Source organism: Carcharodon carcharias, chromosome 23, assembly GCF_017639515.1.
Source record: "Carcharodon carcharias isolate sCarCar2 chromosome 23, sCarCar2.pri, whole genome shotgun sequence".
NCBI lineage: Eukaryota > Metazoa > Chordata > Chondrichthyes > Lamniformes > Lamnidae > Carcharodon > Carcharodon carcharias.
In genome coordinates this window covers 18,920,719-18,937,875 of record NC_054489.1, presented here as the reverse complement: position 1 = coordinate 18,937,875, position 17,157 = coordinate 18,920,719, and the positions used below count along the sequence as shown (strand labels likewise).

The 17,157-nt window shown below is 45.1% G+C and overlaps 1 protein-coding gene across 3 annotated transcripts in view; it reads right to left on the bottom strand.

The window, feature by feature from the left end:
- Positions 1-579: 579 nt before the first annotated feature.
- Positions 580-17,157, bottom strand: part of ifi35 (interferon-induced protein 35) — a 44,772-nt gene continuing 28,194 nt past the window's right edge. For all 3 annotated transcript variants that reach the window (XM_041173249.1, XM_041173247.1, XM_041173248.1), the window contains 4 exons: positions 14,876-14,982; positions 9,408-9,594; positions 7,374-7,486; positions 580-1,705 (listed from right to left, as the gene is read on the bottom strand). In XM_041173249.1, coding sequence (XP_041029183.1) covers positions 1,505-1,705; positions 7,374-7,486; positions 9,408-9,594; positions 14,876-14,982 — 608 coding nt within the window. In that variant the 3' untranslated portion in view covers positions 580-1,504. The remainder of the gene's footprint in view (positions 1,706-7,373; positions 7,487-9,407; positions 9,595-14,875; positions 14,983-17,157) is intronic.

The following is a 17,157-nucleotide window of genomic DNA, read 5'->3' as shown; positions in this document are numbered from 1 at the left end:
TTACTAATTCAGGTGCTGGAGACTGGGAGTTTGGGGCAGAAGTTATTCCTTCAGCATTGGATCTGAGATAGCTGAAGAGATGACTCCAAAACACAAGGTTGTTACCAAAGAAAAACACAGGCCTCAGGCCAGTGTTGCAAGATTATAATAGTCACTTAGGCCAGCATTCTCCCCCCACCGTAGGGGTGGGGGGGTTGTGTGGGAGCAGGCGCAGGTGGGCGGGTTCCTGATCGGCGCCCCTGGTTGGGGGTGCGCCGCCAATTTACGTGGGCGAGCCAATTAAGGCCTGCCCAGCATGATGTCCGCTGGGAGGCGCTGAGCTCTCCCTGTGCGGGCGGGGGGATTCCCTCAGCCGGGAGTGTGCTCTTTCACGCATGCGCACGGAAGAGTGCACAGATCTCCCTGAGGCAAAGTGCCACCTCAGGGGGATCGGTAGAAATTATAAAAAATTTTTAAAGCGTGCAAAAAATTTCCCTGACATGTCCCCTCATGTGATATTATCACATGAGCTGGGACATGTCCATTACTTTTATTTAAAATTATCCTGCAATTTTTAAATCCCTCATGAAACCTCATCCCGCCCGGCAACGAGGTTTCATGCTTTTTTGGAAGGTTGCCTGGGCTCTTCGCCTGCCCGCCAACCTTAAGGTCCATTAATGATTTCAATTACTTTTTTAATGGCCTTAATAGGCCGTTGACAGGTCGAAGGCCTGAAGGCCTGAAAACCTAAATGATCCAGGAACGCATCGGGGTGCACGCCCAACGTCACCCTGCATCACTTTACGTGTCGGCAAGCAGGCCCCGCCCCAGCTCGCCGACCAGAAAAAGCTGCCCTTAAACTATCAAAGTTAGTCCGTGTTAATCAGAATTAAATGTATCCAAAAATCCAGTTCTTCAATTAAACGATTACCATGATACTTGCCTTTTATTTTAATATATTCCTCATGGGTAAAGGTATCTAACTTGAGGGGTATTTCAGTTATCAATGGGAGCGTGATTATGTTTTGACATTCTAATGGGCTAATGTATTCTAATTTCCAATCTCTGCTTTCCTATTCAGTTGTTTGAGAGCAGGAGGTGCCTCGTGCCACAAAACGGTGGAGCAGGAGTTGGCTTTCCTGGTCCCATCCCACCTAGTTCCACAGCTCAGCCATGCACCAAACATAGGATAACAGTGTCACGCAGAACCTTACTTATCATGGTAGCTCTTCATGCACCTTTCCACATGCTTTCATAACAGCACTGGTGACAATCTGAGGGCAAATGACTCACCCTCACAACTGGATAGGACAGTGCTGGGTGGGAGGTACACTCAGCGTTAGATCTGTACCACTGGCAGTGGGAAAACTGTGCCATCCCCTTTAATTAAATGGCCTACAACCATCGACATTTTACTTCAGGCTAATTGGAAAACATGATAAGGTTGGGTACAAGTCAACATTGTCTGCATGTCGAATAGGAAGAGCAGTCAGTCATGTGTAGAACTGTAGTGAATCTTCACATTTCACTCTTCATTCCCATTATCTGCCTCAAAACACGCTATTCCGCTTTTCCCCTCAGGAACGTATGCAAATGCATCCACCTCACCGCCTCCATTACTGGGTTTCTGGAAGTATATTTCCAAAACGTCCTGAAGGATTTCTTCATCCATTACATCTGGAATTCCAGTAAACAGGATGCTCTTTTTGGAAACAACCTCACCAATCTGAAGGTAAAACAGAAAGCAACAGAATGTTTCAATCAAAACAGAGTACTGTGAATGGTGAAAATCAAAACAGAGAGAGCTGGAATTTTTCAGCAAGTTAGACAGCATCTGTGAGAAAAGGAGAATAGAAGATATCACAGATGAACAATACTCTTTAAAAAAAAAAGAATAGAGCAATGAAGGGGAGAAGAGAAAAAAAAAGACACAGGAAAAGAAACAGGATGACTTGTGCAATGTTTGGGTGGACAATGGGCGATAATTAAATAGTATTATATTAGTGGGAGACAAAAGACACAATAGGAGAAATAACTGAAATAGAAATATATACACAGCGCCATAAATAGCTAAAGGTAAAAACTGGGAGGGGATGTCTGAAAACCAGCAATGTGGAGAAGGTCCCAGTGGCCGAGGGCACTGCTGAAGAAAAATATTAATAATGCACCTAAACAATGTGTTAGTAATATTATTCCCCTGGTCCTGGATCAGTGTGCTGGAACTGTTACTCCCCGGTTCCTGGAGCAGTGTGCTGGAACTGTTACTCCCCTGTTCCTGAATCAGTGTGCTAGAACTGTTACTCCTCTGTTCCTGGATCAGTGTGCTGGAACTGTTACTCCCCTGTTCCTGAATCAGTGTGCTAGAACTGTTACTCCTCTGTTCCTGGATCAGTGTGCTGGAACTGTTACACATCAGTTCCTGGTTCAGTGTGCTGGAACTGTTACTGCCCTGTTCCTGGATCAGTGTGCTGGGACTGTTACTCCCCTGTTCATGGATCAGTGTGCAGGAACTGTTACTGCTCTGTTTCTGGAACAGTGTGCTGGGACTGTAGCTCCCCTGTTTCTGGAACAGTGTGCTGGAACTGTGTTCCAGGAACAGGGGCGTAACAGTTCCAGCACACTGATCCAGGAACAGGCGAGTAAGTGTGGTGGAACTGTTACTCCCCTGTTCCTGGATCACTGTGCAGGAACTGTTACGCCCCTGTTGTTGGATCAGTGTGCAGGAATTGTTCCTCCCCTGTACCTGCATCAGTGTGCTGGGACAGTTACTGCCCTGTTTGTGGATCAGTGTGCAGGGACTGTAGCTCCCCTGTTTCTGGAACAGTGTGCTGGGACTGTTATTCCCCTATTTGTGGATCAGTGTGCTGGAACTGTTACTCCCCTGTTCTTGGTTCAGTGTGATGGGTTGGTTACTCCCCTGTTCCTGGATCAGTGGGCAGGAATGGATATTCCCCTTTCTTGCATCAGTGTGCTGGAGCTGTTACACCCCTGTTCCTTGATCAGTGTGCAGGAACTGTTACCCTCCTGTTCATGCATCAGTGCGCAGGAGCTGTTTCCTTCCTGTTCCTGCATCAGTGTGTTGGAACTGTTACTGCCCTGTTCCTGGATCAATGTGCTGGAACTGTTACTCCCCTGTTTCTGGAACAGTGTGCTGGAACTGTTGCTCCCCTGTTCCTGGATCAGTGTGCTGGGACTGTTGCTCCCCTGCTCCTGGATCAGTGTGCTGGGACTGTTACTCCCTTGTTTGTGGATCAGTGTGCTGGGACTGTTACTCCCCTGTTCCTAGATCAGTGTGCTGCAACTGTTACTTCCCTGTTCCTGGATCAGTGTGCTGGTACTGTAGCTCCACTGTTTCTGGGGCAGTGTGCAGGAACTGTTACTCCCCTGTTCCTGGATCAGTGTACAGGAAATGTTACTGACCTGTTCCTGGATCAGTGTGCTGGGACTGTAGCTCCCCTGTTTCTGGATCAGTGTGCTGCAACTGTTACTCCCCTGTTCCTGGATCAGTGTGCTGAAACTGTTACTCCCCTGTTCCTGGATCAGTGTGCTGGGACTGTTACTCCCCTGTTTCTGGAACAGTGTGCTATAACTGTTACTCCCCTGTTCCTGGATCAGTGTGCTGGGACTGTTACTCCCTTGTTTGTGGATCAGTGTGCTGGGACTGTTACTCCCCTGTTCCTGGATCAGTGTGCAGGAACTGTTACTCCACTGTTCCTGGATCAGTGTGCAGGAACTGTTACTCCCCTGTTCCTTGATCAGTGTGCTGGGACTGTTACTCCCCTGTTCCTTGATCAGTGTGCTGGGACTGTTACTCCCCTGTTCCTAGATCAGTGTGCTGCAACTGTTACTCCCCTGTTCCTGGATCAGTGTGCTGGTACTGTAGCTCCACTGTTTCTGGGGCAGTGTGCTGGAACTGTTACTCCCCTGTTTGTGGATCAGTGTGCAGGAACTGTTACTCCCCTGTTCCTGGATCAGTGTGCTGGAACTGTTACTCCCCTGTTTTCTAGGCCCTTACTTAATGTATCATATCCTGCATCAATTTTTCCCAGTGAAAATTATCACTCAGAACCTCCTGCAGTCTCAGTCAATTCTAACAGCGGAGTGGGCTGCTACAAAGCACACTACACCACTTACCCGTAAGTGATATGCAATATATATATATTCTAATTTTTACTTGTACCTATTGTAATTTCACTTAATAAATCTAATCATCCCTACAAAATAAGCAAAATATAAATAACAATTTATCAATACCGTTATGTTTACAATTTCACCCAAAACAAATGGTGAAATCTTCAGGGGGATGCAGGAACAGTTATTCCCCTGTTCCTGGATCAGTGTGCAGGAACTGTTACTCCCCTGTTCCTGGATCAGTGTGCTGGAACTGTTATTCCCCGGTTCCTGGATCAGTGTGCTGGAACTGTTACTCCCCTGTTCCTGGATCAGTGTGCTGGAAGTGTTACTCCCCTGTTCCTGGATCAGTGTACAGGAACTGTTACTCCCCTGTTCCTGGAACAGTGTGCAGGAACCGTTACTCCCCTGTTCCTGGAACAGTGTGCTGGAAGTGTTACTCCCCTGTTCCTGGATTGGTGTGCTGGAACTGTTACTCCCCTGTTCCTGGATCAGTGTGCTGGAACTGTTACTCGCCTGTTGCTGGATCAGTGTGCTGGAACTGTTACTCCCCTATTCCTGAAACAGTGTGCTGGAACTGTTACTCCCCTGTTCCTGGATCAGTGTGCTGGGACGGTTACTCCGCTGTTCCTGGATCAGTGTGCTGGGACTGTTAATCCCCAGTTCCTGGATGAGTGTGCAGGAACTGTTACTGCCCTGTTCCTGGATCAGTGTGCTGGGACTGTTACTCCCCAGTTCCTGGAACAGTGTGCTGGAACTGTTACTCCCCTGTTCCTGGATCAGTGTGCAGAAACTGTTACTCCCCTGTTCCTGGATCAGTGTGCAGGAACTGTTACTCCCCAGTTGCTACGTCAGTGTGCAGGAACTGTTACTGCCCTGTTTGTGCATCAGTGTGCTGGGACTGTTACTGCCCAGTTCCTGGATCAGTGTGCTGGGACTGTTACTCCCCTGTTCATGGATCAGTGTACAGGAAATGTTACTGCCCTGTTCCTGGATCAGTGTGCTGGGACTGTAGCTCCCCTGTTTCTGGATCAGTGTGCTGCAACTGTTACTCCCCTGTTCCTGGATCAGTGTGCTGAAACTGTTACTCCCCTGTTCCTGGATCAGTGTGCTGGGGCTGTTACTCCCCTGTTTCTGGAACAGTGTGCTATAACTGTTACTCCCCTGTTCCTGGATCAGTGTGCTGGAACTGTTACTTCCCTGTTCCTGGATCAGTGTGCAGGAACTGTTACTCCCCTGTTCCTGGATCAGTGTGCAGGAACTGTTACTCCCCTGTTCCTGGATCAGTGTGCTGGAACTGTTACTCCCCAGTTCCTGGATCAGTGTGCAGGAACTGTTACTTCCCTGTTCCTGCATCAGTGTACTGGGACTGTTACTGCCTTGTTTCGGGATCAGTGTGCAGGAACTGTTACTGCCCTGTTCCTGGATCAGTGTGCTGGAACTGTTATTCCCCTGTTCCTGGTTCAGTGTGCAGGAACCGTTACTCCCCTGTTACTGGATCAGTGTGCAGGGACTGTCACTGCCCTGTTCTTGGATCAGTGTGCTCGAACTGTTACTTCCCTGTTCCTGGATCAGTGTGCTGGAACTGTTACTCCCCTGTTGCTGGATCAGTGTGCTGGAACTGTTACTCCCCTATTCCTGGAACAGTGTGCTGGAACTGTTACTCCCCTGTTCCTGGATCAGTGTGCTGGAACTGTTACCCTCTTGTTCCTGGATCAATGTGCTGGGACTGTAGCTCCCCTGTTTCTGGAACAGTGTGCTGGAACTGTTCCTCCCCTGTTCCTGGAACAGTGTGCTGGAACTGTTACTCCCCTGTTCCTGGATCAGTGTGCTGGAACTGTTACCCTCTTGTTCCTGGATCAATGTGCTGGGACTGTAGCTCCCCTGTTTCTGGAACAGTGTGCTGGAACTGTTCCTCCCCTGTTCCTGGAACAGTGTGCTGGAACTGTTACTCCCCTGTTCCTGGATCAGTGTGCAGGAACTGTTACTCCCCAGTTGCTGGGTCAGTGTGCAGGAATTGTTACTCCCCTGTTCCTGGATCAGTGTGCTGGGACTGTTACTGCCCAGTTCCTGGATCAGTGTGCTGGGACTGTTACTCCCCTGTTGCTGGATCAGTGTGCACGAACTGTTACTGCCCTGTTCCTGGATCAGTGTGCAGGAACTGTTACTCCCCTGTTCCTGGATCAGTGTGCAGGAACTGTTACTCCCCTGTTCCTGCATCGGTGTGCTGGGACTGTTACTGCCTTGTTTGTGGATCAGTGTGCAGGAACTGTTACTGCCCTGTTCCTAGATCAGTGTGATGGGACTGTTACTCCCCTGTTCATGGATCAGTGTGCAGGAACTGTTACTGCCCTGTTCCTGGATCAGTGTGCTGGAAATGTTACTCCCTTGTTCTGGATCAGTGTGCTGGAACTGTTACTCCCCAGTTCCTGGATCAGTGTGCAGGAACTGTTACTCCCCTGTTCCTGCATCAGTGTGCTGGGACTGTTACTCCCCAGTTCCTGGATCAGTGTGCAGGAACTGTTACTCCCCTGTTCCTGGAACATTGTGCTGGAACTGTTACTCCCCTGTTCCTGGAACATTGTGCTGGAACTGTTACTCCCCTGTTCCTGGCTCAGTGTGCAGGAACTGTTACTCCCCTGTTCCTGGATCAATGTGCTGGGACTGTTACTCCCCTGTTCCTGCATCAGTGTGCTGGAACTGTTACTCTCCTTTTCCTCGATCAGTGTGCTGGGACTGTTACTCCCCTGTTCCTGGATCAGTGTGCAGGAACTGTTCCTCCCCTGTTCCTGCATCAGTGTGCTGGGACAGTTACTGCCCTGTTCCTGGATCAGTATGCAGGAACTGTTACTCCCCTGTTCCTGGATCAGTGTGCAGGAACTGTTACTCCCCTGTTCCTAGATCAGTGTGCTGGTACTGTAGCTCCACTGTTTCTGGATCAGTGTGCAGGAACTGTTACTCCCCTGTTCTTGGATCAGTATGTTGGAACTGTTACTCCCCTGTTTTCTAGGCCCTTACTTAATGTATCATATCCTGCATCAATTTTTCCCAGTGAAAATTATTACTCAGAATCTCCTGCAGTCTCAGTCAATTCTAACAGCGGAGTGGGCTGCCACAAAGCTCACTACACCACTTACACTTACCCGTAAGTGATATGCAATATATACATATTCTAATTTTTACTTGTACCTATTGTAATTTCACTTAATAAAACTAATCATCCCTATAAAATAAGCAAAATATAAATAACAATTTATCAATACCGTTATGTTTACAATTTCACCCATAACAAATGGTGAAATCTTCAGGGGGATGCTTTTGTTCATTCCTCGAAGCTCCACTTGGTGAAACTCTTTCTTTGTCAAATTCTCAGAAACTGAAAGAAATAGAAAAGAAATGAAGCTTAGTTTTGTTTTGCCTTTCAAGTGTTTTTGTCCCGAGCCTCCCTGTTCATTATAGTTGCAGACACTGTATGGAAGCTCTGGAAATATTTCGATTGTTCCTTCCTAATTTGGTCGAGTTCTGCAATAATCAACAGTCATCAGGAGAAGGTGACTTGTTCTCAGGCTTGCACACATTGCCCAGGCACTACAAGGTTTGTGACAATGAAAATGTGGCATGGGAGTTTGCGCAGAACTCAATTGCACATTGTTCCCTTCCTTTAGGACATCTGCTGTTTGATTTCCCAGTCAAATAAAGGAACAAGAGTAGGCCATTCGGTCTCTCCAAGCTGTTCCACCCTTCAGTTAGGTCAGTGATCAGATCGAGAGCAGGAACTCAATGCATAACCATAAAAGTATAAACATTTTCCTTTTTTATTTCTCATTGAGTTGTTCTGTTTGAGTTGTGGGCCCAAATGGCCTTTGAATTCACAAGGTTTGTTGGGCAAGGAGGCAAGGTTGGGCTCATATTAAACCCCAACCCCTCAGCTGGTTATGGCAGTGAATAGCTGAGCTTCATAGACCTGGGAAATTGCAGAATTGAGCACAATTCCTCATAATTGATATTTAAAATTATTATTTAGACCCATTATCACTTTTTAAAATCATATATGCTGCATGCTGTTAAAATACTGTGGAAAATTCTCACTTTAGAAACTCTACTTCATGTATGAGTCCTGACTATGATTTCCTCCTCCCTGCTAACCCACCCCTTGACATTCAATCGCAGGATCACCAAAGCCAAACTCAATTCTCTCCTCAAACCAATTTATACCAGGGGTGACCTGCAAATCCCAGGAATATAGCCCATAAGGTCAAAACGACTCAGTTCTTAGGGGTTACCTTTAACTGGTGATGACCAGTAAGAATGTGAGAGGTTTGAATGGGTTGCCTCTTTCGCACCCTGCCCCACTTTACATTCTAATCAAGTTAACTTTAGTGGTATTCCACATCAGTGACTCTCAAGGGTTTTGGCTTTCCTAGCCTACATACACAAGAATCAGGTAGTGCTCAGGAGTGGGAACCCTGGTTGACTTTCTCCTATCTAGCCCAGAGAGGCTGAAGCCAATTGTAGGCCACCGCCCAAGCTCAGATCAATGAACTTGAGCACACACCCAAGATCAAATGTATGACTTTTCTGGTCCATATGTTCAACTATTCACTGTTTTAACCAACTAAGCTGTTGAGAAAGCTCCAGATACTCAACAGCAACTACCTGCACTGATATAGAGCCTTAGTGTGAAAAACACCCCATGAGGCTGTATGTAGGCATAATCAAATAAATTGATGCAAAGGTCTATAATATATAAGCTGAACTTTTATAAAACTCGGTAAAACATCAGTTAGACTATTGTGAGCAATATTGGCTCCAAAGTATAAAAAAGATTTTGAGGCTCTCGGTGGGTGAAAAAGATTTGTTAAGATGCTGTCTGCCAGGGTAAAATACACATATGAAGAAAAACTGGGGCTTTTCCCCATTATAGCAACACAGGTTACAAAGTGATGAAAGGATGGGACCAGGGTACAAAAGGAACAGACTGGCTCTAGTAATTGAAGCCATTCTAGAAGAAGTGGGCATAAGGACAAGATTAAATGTAAGAGAGCTATGAGGCTGTGGTTCTGCTCAGGCAGAAATTATATCAATGTTGAAGAACAGATTGTAAAGAATAAAGGGATATGGGAATAGGGAGAATAAATGTGATTATTTTCTCTGGAGGGTGAAAACCAACACAGATTTGTTAAGCCAAATGGTCTATTTCCATGTTGTAACTCCTATGTATTTCTCTGCAACAAAGAGGCTATTAGGGGGTACAATTTGCATATTCTCAGAGATTATTTTCAATCTTGCTATCTTACTTCCTTCAGCAACGAATGTAATTACAACATTGCCAGAATCTTCCAACATCTCAACATTTGCCACTTCTCCTCCAGAATTCCTTTGTTTGCTGAAGTGCAGTTCCAACTTGTCAAGCAGCTGTTCGGCTGGGATAAGCTTTGGGATTTGCGAAACCAGGATTCTGTATTTATACACTCGAGTCTGAATCTGCGGGAAAAGTACATTTGTACGTGTCAGTCCTCTTACTTCATAGAGATTGGCTGTGGGCTTTAACACAGGCCAGAATGCATAACTGACCAGGGTAAGACTCACACAGCAAACCTATAACAAGCATCCAACAGCGCTGCATTCTGAACCACTACAACATGTGAAATGATAGCATCATCATTTTAACTATTGAAGCAAAAAGTGAAACTGTCAGACATGCAGTCAGACAATGCAAGGGCTGTGAAGGGGATCAAGAGAAGTGATGATGAAGTATAGCTGAGGATTACAGAATTGTTACATCACAGAAGGAGGCCATTCGGTCTGTGAAGTCTGCGCTAGCTCTCTAATAGAGTAACATATCTTGTGCCTTTCCCTCCCATCTTACCATACCCCTGCACACTCTTCCTTTTCCGATATTCTCTCCAATTCCCTCTTGAATGCCTCAATCGAACCTGCCTCCACCACACTCTCAGGCAACGCATTCCAGAATTTAACCACTCGCTGCATGAAAAAGTTTCTCCTCATGTCTCCATTGCTTCTTTTGCCAATTGCCTTAAATCTATGCCCTCTCATTCTCAATCCTTCCACCAATGGGAGCAGTGTTCCCTATCTAATCTGTCCAGACCCCACATGATTTTGAATACCTCAACTTGTGAAAGCTGACCTCATATCTGTGGTTGATGTCACCAAGAAGTAACATGTAGATGAGGAAGAGAAGGCTAATCAAGGGCAGACCCTAGAAGGGACAATGGAAAGGGCAAAATGGGGGTTGGGAAGAGCAGTGATTGTTCTGGCTACAATTGGGTAGGTCACACGTGGAATTCAGTGAGGGCAGTCTCATCAACCTGAGCAGAACAAAGGCACTGGATGAGGATTCTGTGCTTGATTGTGTCGAAAGTTGAAGATGACATTTGCAGCTTCGTTTACAGCCATGGTACACATGCAGTGACACAGATATAATAAGGGATTACCACATGCCTTGTCATAGGACACTGATGCCAATTTCTTAACCAGAAAGCAGAGAGCACATTTACAGCAACTGAGGTTATTCTGCACAACAAAAATAAAAATACCTGGAAAAACTCAACAGGTCTGGCAGCATCTGCGGAGAGAAATACAGTTAACGTTTCGAGTCCATATGACTCTTCAACAGAACTTCAGTTGAAGAGTCATTCGGACTCGAAACGTTAACTATATTCCTCTCTGCAGATGCTGCCAGACCTGCTGAGTTTTTCCAGGTATTTTTATTTTGTTTTGGATTTCCAGCATCTGCAATTTTTTGCTTTTATCTTAAAGGTTATTCTGCATCTGGTTTTCATAACTAAAAGACCCGATTGCAGTGAGTCCACCACTGTGCAACCTAATGACCATTCAATGATAACTGCAGGTAATTGATTAACTGTACAGATCTCTGTCACATCTCGGGCTGAAAGAACAACACTCAACGTCACAGATTTAATTACAAGAACAACATCATTTAATCTGAAACAAAAACAAAAATACCTGGAAAAACTCAGCAGGTCTGACAGCATCTGTGGGGAGGAACACAGTTAATGTTTCGAGTCCGTATGATTCTACATCAGAAATGAAACAGGGCAAAAGAGACAGGCAGAAATCCTGTCGGAGAGAAGAGCAATACTTCAAGGTAGGCATTCCTGCCATGCTGCACATCCTGAACATCTGCTATTTGACCTTCAACCTCCCCAGGTCAGGTGGCTCCCTGTGTAGTACAGAGTGTATATTACAGTATCTTATCCAAGTACCATATAGTATCTAATACTCAAGTCCACACACACAATCAGCTATCATCAAGACATCCTTCCCTCATTTGGCCAAAAACATGTCCATGATTTTTCTGCTTGGCGTATGTAGCTTAGGCTTCATCCCTTGCTAAAAGTACTGCAATAAATTTTGCAAACAGACTCAACAAATCATTATTTCCCTAACTCACTGAGTAAATGAATTTCTTCAATTATGAACGTCAGGTAAGTTCAATGCATCACAGTCCAATTTCAGTCTTTTGTTCAGTATTTCACTTTCTGGAACTATTATTTCTCTTTCATTAGTTAACTGTGGCATCTCTTGTGATAATCATCTGTATGTAACTCAATGATCAACTCCAATTGCTTTCTCGTGTATCTGCAAACATCACAAACAGGAAGTTCCAAATCACAAGGGTAGTGTTCACCGTACACCTTTTTTGTTTTGAACATAATCACAAAATATAAAACTTCACATCTAGGCACATGCTTTGTGTCAAGATTTGCTGGGTTCTTTTCACTTGAAATTAGATTGTTTTCAATCACAAATCGGTGATCCAAACTGATTTCCAATTTCATGTTCTGTCACTAAATCACACAAAATTATCATATCGCTTTGTGGTCTCCTTTCACATTGTGGTCTGCCTGCTGTCTCAGGCACTCTGGTCATCGTGTCAGGGCTAGGAAGTGTCATTGTTCCTTTGGAACCAATGTTCTTCCCTATGGATAGCAAGTTGCCTGCCTGCCATCAGCCTCGCTGGCTTGGACTTCTGGATGTCAGCTTTGCCTCAGCCCCTACACCTGGTTTATTTGCCGCTGGGTCTTTGTCACCATGATACTTTAAGACATGTGAAGAATTTCAGTCATACAGTGCTCCTTCTGGTGACTGTATAGTAACAATGTTTCCCTTCTTGGCAATGACAGTGGACGGCTTGGGGTAAAATGGTGTATCCATCTTACTCAGACTCTCCCGTCTCAGTACTCCATCACCTGGCAACACATCAGACTGCAGACTGTCCAGCTCCCCTTCTGTGGTCTGTATAAATCTTTGCAGCATCCTTTTTCTCAGCATCGTGATCTCAAACCTCCTGATCAACATTGATATCCCTTAGCTCTGGCATCCTGGTGTGTGTTTTGTGTCTGAATAGCAGCTCAGCTGGGCTCTTTCCTGTGGAATTGCTCTATACATGGCCACATATTTCAGTAACGCTTCCTCCCAATCTTTGCCCGGTAAGCCTGAGCAATCCTCATCCGTTTCTCTCGGGATTGGTTTTGCCGTTCCACTTCCCCATTTGCCTGTGGCCGTTTAGGAATCACTCTGTGACTTGCGTGTAATCTGCAAAGGTCTGTGAAATTAATTGTGGCCCATTATCTGAACAAAGTGTAGACCGTGCCTTCCAAATATTTCAGTCAATGCAGACACTGTTTGTCCTGCTATTGCAGACTTCATGCAACATACTCACAGTAATGGCTGTAGTAGTCAGTCACCAATAGTATGGACTCTACTGATGGAAGCGGGTCCAAGACATCAACTGCTATGCCCTCCCGTGGTCAGGCTGGTAACAGTGTGCTGCGTACTGGTTCTGGTGGATTGGGTCAGCTGACAAGTTGACATCCATGACATGTCTTGACAAACTGCTCCAGGTCTTTCTCCATCCCCGAACAACATACATTGGTTTGTAAGATTTGCTTAGTACCAACCACTGCCAAGTGACCCTCAATGGTTAATCTCACTTGGCAGTTGTGTAACTTCCCAATTCCTTGAAACACTGCTCCAAACTCCTCTTTAAACATTGCATATTGTTTCAGAGAATTCACTTTCAATCTGATGTGTAGCACTCCCAAGGCTTGGGCAGTCTCTCTGCTTGGAAGAGGCTCATCATCCTCCTCAATCACTACAAATTCTGCCTCTACATTCCAAACACATGCTCTCACATCTGCAAAGAAGCATCCAACAGTTAGAAGTGGGGTTTTAGATGTGTAGGGATAGAGCTCTTTGACACATTTTTGAGATGCCCACTTGATTCTCTTTGTCTTCAGTTCCTCCCAGAGTGTTTTGCTGATGAGATTACTGTCACGGCTTGAATCTACAATAATGCTCACTTCAACACCAAAAATCACTGGAACTTTTTTTTGCAGTTTCTTCCATTGATAGAAAACATCTATCCATGATTGCTAATTGTGTCTTCACTCCCTGCATCTTCTTCAACTCATCTCACAGTTGTGTTTCTTTCATCTCTCTTTTCTTCACGTAGTTCACCAGGCTTCCCTTTCTGTTAGCTTTGTTTCTGCACTTCTTGGCAAATGGTCCTTTCCCCCACATTTTCTGCATATCTTTCCTTTGGCAGGGCAGCAGGCACCTTTTCCAGAGTGCCCCAAATTACCACATCTGAAACACTCTCTCTCAGACCTTTGCTGTTTATGCTTACCCATACCTAGACCTTGTTGTGCCACTCGGTTAACCTCAACTTTTATCATGCCAATGGCAGAGGTGGGACCAAGTTTCACGCTGAGATATTGTCCATCCGCTGCTTCCAATGCAGCTGCTATTTTCAAAGTGTCATCCAACTTTAAGGCACCTCTTCACTCCAGCAGCTTATGCCTCAACTTATCCAACTTGCAGTGTTGGACCACCTGATCCATTATCTGGTTATTCAGATCCATTGCAACATAACTGAATCCATCCAACGCAAGATTCAAATGGGTCACAAATTGGGCTACAGTTTTCCCCTCTTTCCATCTCACCTGATAGAAAATATGCCTTTGGTAATGTGGCATTTGGCATCATCATATAATGGTCCTTCAAAGCTTTCACTGCACATTCATAATCCACATTTTCTATCGTGTCAGGCAACACCTAGAAAGTCTTCTGAAGAAGAGTCACATTGGATTCGAAATGTGGACTCTTTTCCTCTCTCCACAGATACTGCCAGACCTGCTGAGCCTTTCCAGCACTTTCTGTTTTGATTTCAAATTTCTGGCATTCATAATATTTTGCTTTAATTTTAGTCTTTAAAATCTCTCTCACTGAAGCACCAGCATTGAACAACAATAAGGCCTGTGGCTGTGCTTTCTGCACCACCGTCACCCCATCCATAAACAGACGTGACTAACTTCAAACTCATCCAGCCACACTCTCCATTTCACTCTGACACTACCGGTGTCATCTGTCTGATTAAATGACTCAATTCCCTGGGCTTCAGATATATCAGCTCCAGCAAATGCCAAGACACAACCCTAAATATCTCTGTAGTTATCCACGTCACCACTGTCACATTTCAGCCTTAAAGGCCAACACTCGAAGCCACTGATTTAACCGCAAGAACAACATTATTTAATCTGCATGCTGCCTAATGCCTGAATGTGTGCTATCTGACCTTCAACCCCCGCCAGGACCCCCAAATGTAGCACAGAGTGTGTCTTGCAGTATCTTGTCTGAGTACCATATAGTATTTAATACCCCAAATCCTCACACACAATCTGCCATCATCATGACAATCCCAGTCAAGACTGAGACTTACTTCAACATCTCCTAACATCGGCAGCTTCAAAGGATGAGCCTTTATCTTAAGTTGACATTCTCCCACTTCAACCTCATGGTCTTCCATGTCCAGTATCTTACTAGCAACTGCGAAAGTAAAAAAAAAACAAATGAAAAAGTTCTTCAGGTATGTAAATGTTAATCAGTTTTAAGTTTCCATAATATTTACAGATCATTCCAGATAATACAATTAACAAAGCTAATACTTTGTACAGACTTATTGCTTTGTGAACCTTAGGACCAACAAAGGAAAGATTGTGTTAACTTTGGATGGAGACACATCTTTCAGATATTTTGCATATGATCACCGTGTTTCTTAGTGGCACCTAGTAATGGAATGTAAAAGTAAGGCAGTATTCACTGTACTGGCAGGCTGCTGAGCTTGGAGACATTTAGGAGTAGAAATTGGACCTCATTGAGCCCTTTTAGTGGTGTAAAATGTGGGCCAATTTTGGGGAGAACTGCCCTGCACTCGATCAGTGCAGAATGGGGCCTGGGTGCCAGTTCACTTTCATAGATGTCTGCTCATGCATCCAGGGCACCTGCCTGGAGTAAGTAACAGGTCCCCTATGTAAACAAATGAGGGGCCTCAAAACCAAAAGGCCCTCCATTCAGGATGCTTCACTGTGCCTTAAGCAGTAGCTGCTACCGGGGACATTTCTGTCCTCCTCCTGTCCCCACAGCACACCCAAGAACTGTTGTCAGCCCACCATTGGTCATCTCCCTTTGCCCTTTCATTCCCAGTCCAGGATGTACTGTGGGGCTGCTCCTGGCAAGGCAATCCAGCCTCAAATTAAAGCCCTTACAAGGAGAAAGATGGCATTGGAGGATGGACGTGCCAGCAGCTCGCCCAAGTTATTACAACGAGATCTGAGGCCCAATTCCTGCCAAGCCTCAGCCATCCTGCTTGAGAGGTGCTCTGTCTGCGCACCATTGGGTATGAGCCTGAAAACGGGCCAAAAGTAATTTTTACTCTTGATCTTTTCTACGGTGTCTATTGGAACGCAAAATATAACTGAAACGATGAATCTATGACTACTCAGCACTGTATCTATCAATCCTTTCATTTTAATGGTTATAACAACAACAACTTGCATTCAGATAGTGGCTTTAACATAGTACAACAGCCCAAGTTAGTTCACAGAAGCGTTAGCAAACAAAATTTGACGCCAAGTCACTTGATAGGGCCAGATAGGCAAAAGCCTGGTCAAAGAGGAAGGTTTTAAGGAATGTCATAATGGAGGAAATAGAAATATAGAGGCAAAAAGAGGGAATTCTAGAGCTGAGGGCCTTGGTAGCCGTAGGCATGACCACCAATGATGGAGCAATTTAAATCAGGGATGCTCAAGAGGCCAAGATTAGATGAATTCAGATAGCTTGAAGGATTGTAGGACCGGAGGAGGTTTCATCAATAACAGTGAGGATATATGGAGGGATCTGAAAACTATAATGAGAACTTTAAAATTGAGGCATTGCTTAACCAAGAGCCAAAGGAAGGTCAGCAAGCAAAGCAGTGAAGGGGGAGCGGGTCTTAGTGTGAGTTAGGATAGCAAAGGGAGTCAAGTCTAAAGAAAACAGAGCCAAAAATGAGGCAGAAATGATCTGAGAGAGGGTCTGAGTCTACTAAAGTTGTGGAGGTGAAAATAATCAATTTTAGTGATGGCGCGGATATGTGAGCAGCAGCTCAAATTTAACACCAAGGTTACAAGCGGTCTCATTCAGCCCCAGGTGGCTGCCAGGGATACAGGTATACCTAGTCTTACAGCTATCAGGGCAGAGAACCATTCAGTATTTATAGCCAATAATCCTTTAACCTTGGTCACTGGGATCCCATACAATTAACACAAGGAGATATACACTACAACACAAAAACAAAAATACCCAGAAAAACTCAGCAGGTCTGACAGCATCTGTGGAGAGGAATACAGTTAACGTTTCGAGTCCATATGACTCTTCAGCAGAACTAAGGAAAAATAGAAAAGAGGTGAAATATAAGCTGGTTTAAGGGGGGGGGTGGGACAGGTAGAGCTGGATAGAGGGCCAGTGATAGGTGGAGATTGCCAAAAGATGTATTAGACAATAGGACAAAGAGGTGTTGACGGTGGTGATATTAGCTAAGGAATGTGCTAATGGTGACATTAACGGTAAAAAGCAGGATGAGCAAGGTACAGATAGCCCTAGTGGGGGTGGGGTGAGGGGAAGGGATCAAAATAGGCTAAAAGGCAGAGATAAAACAATGGATGGAAATACATTTAAAAATAA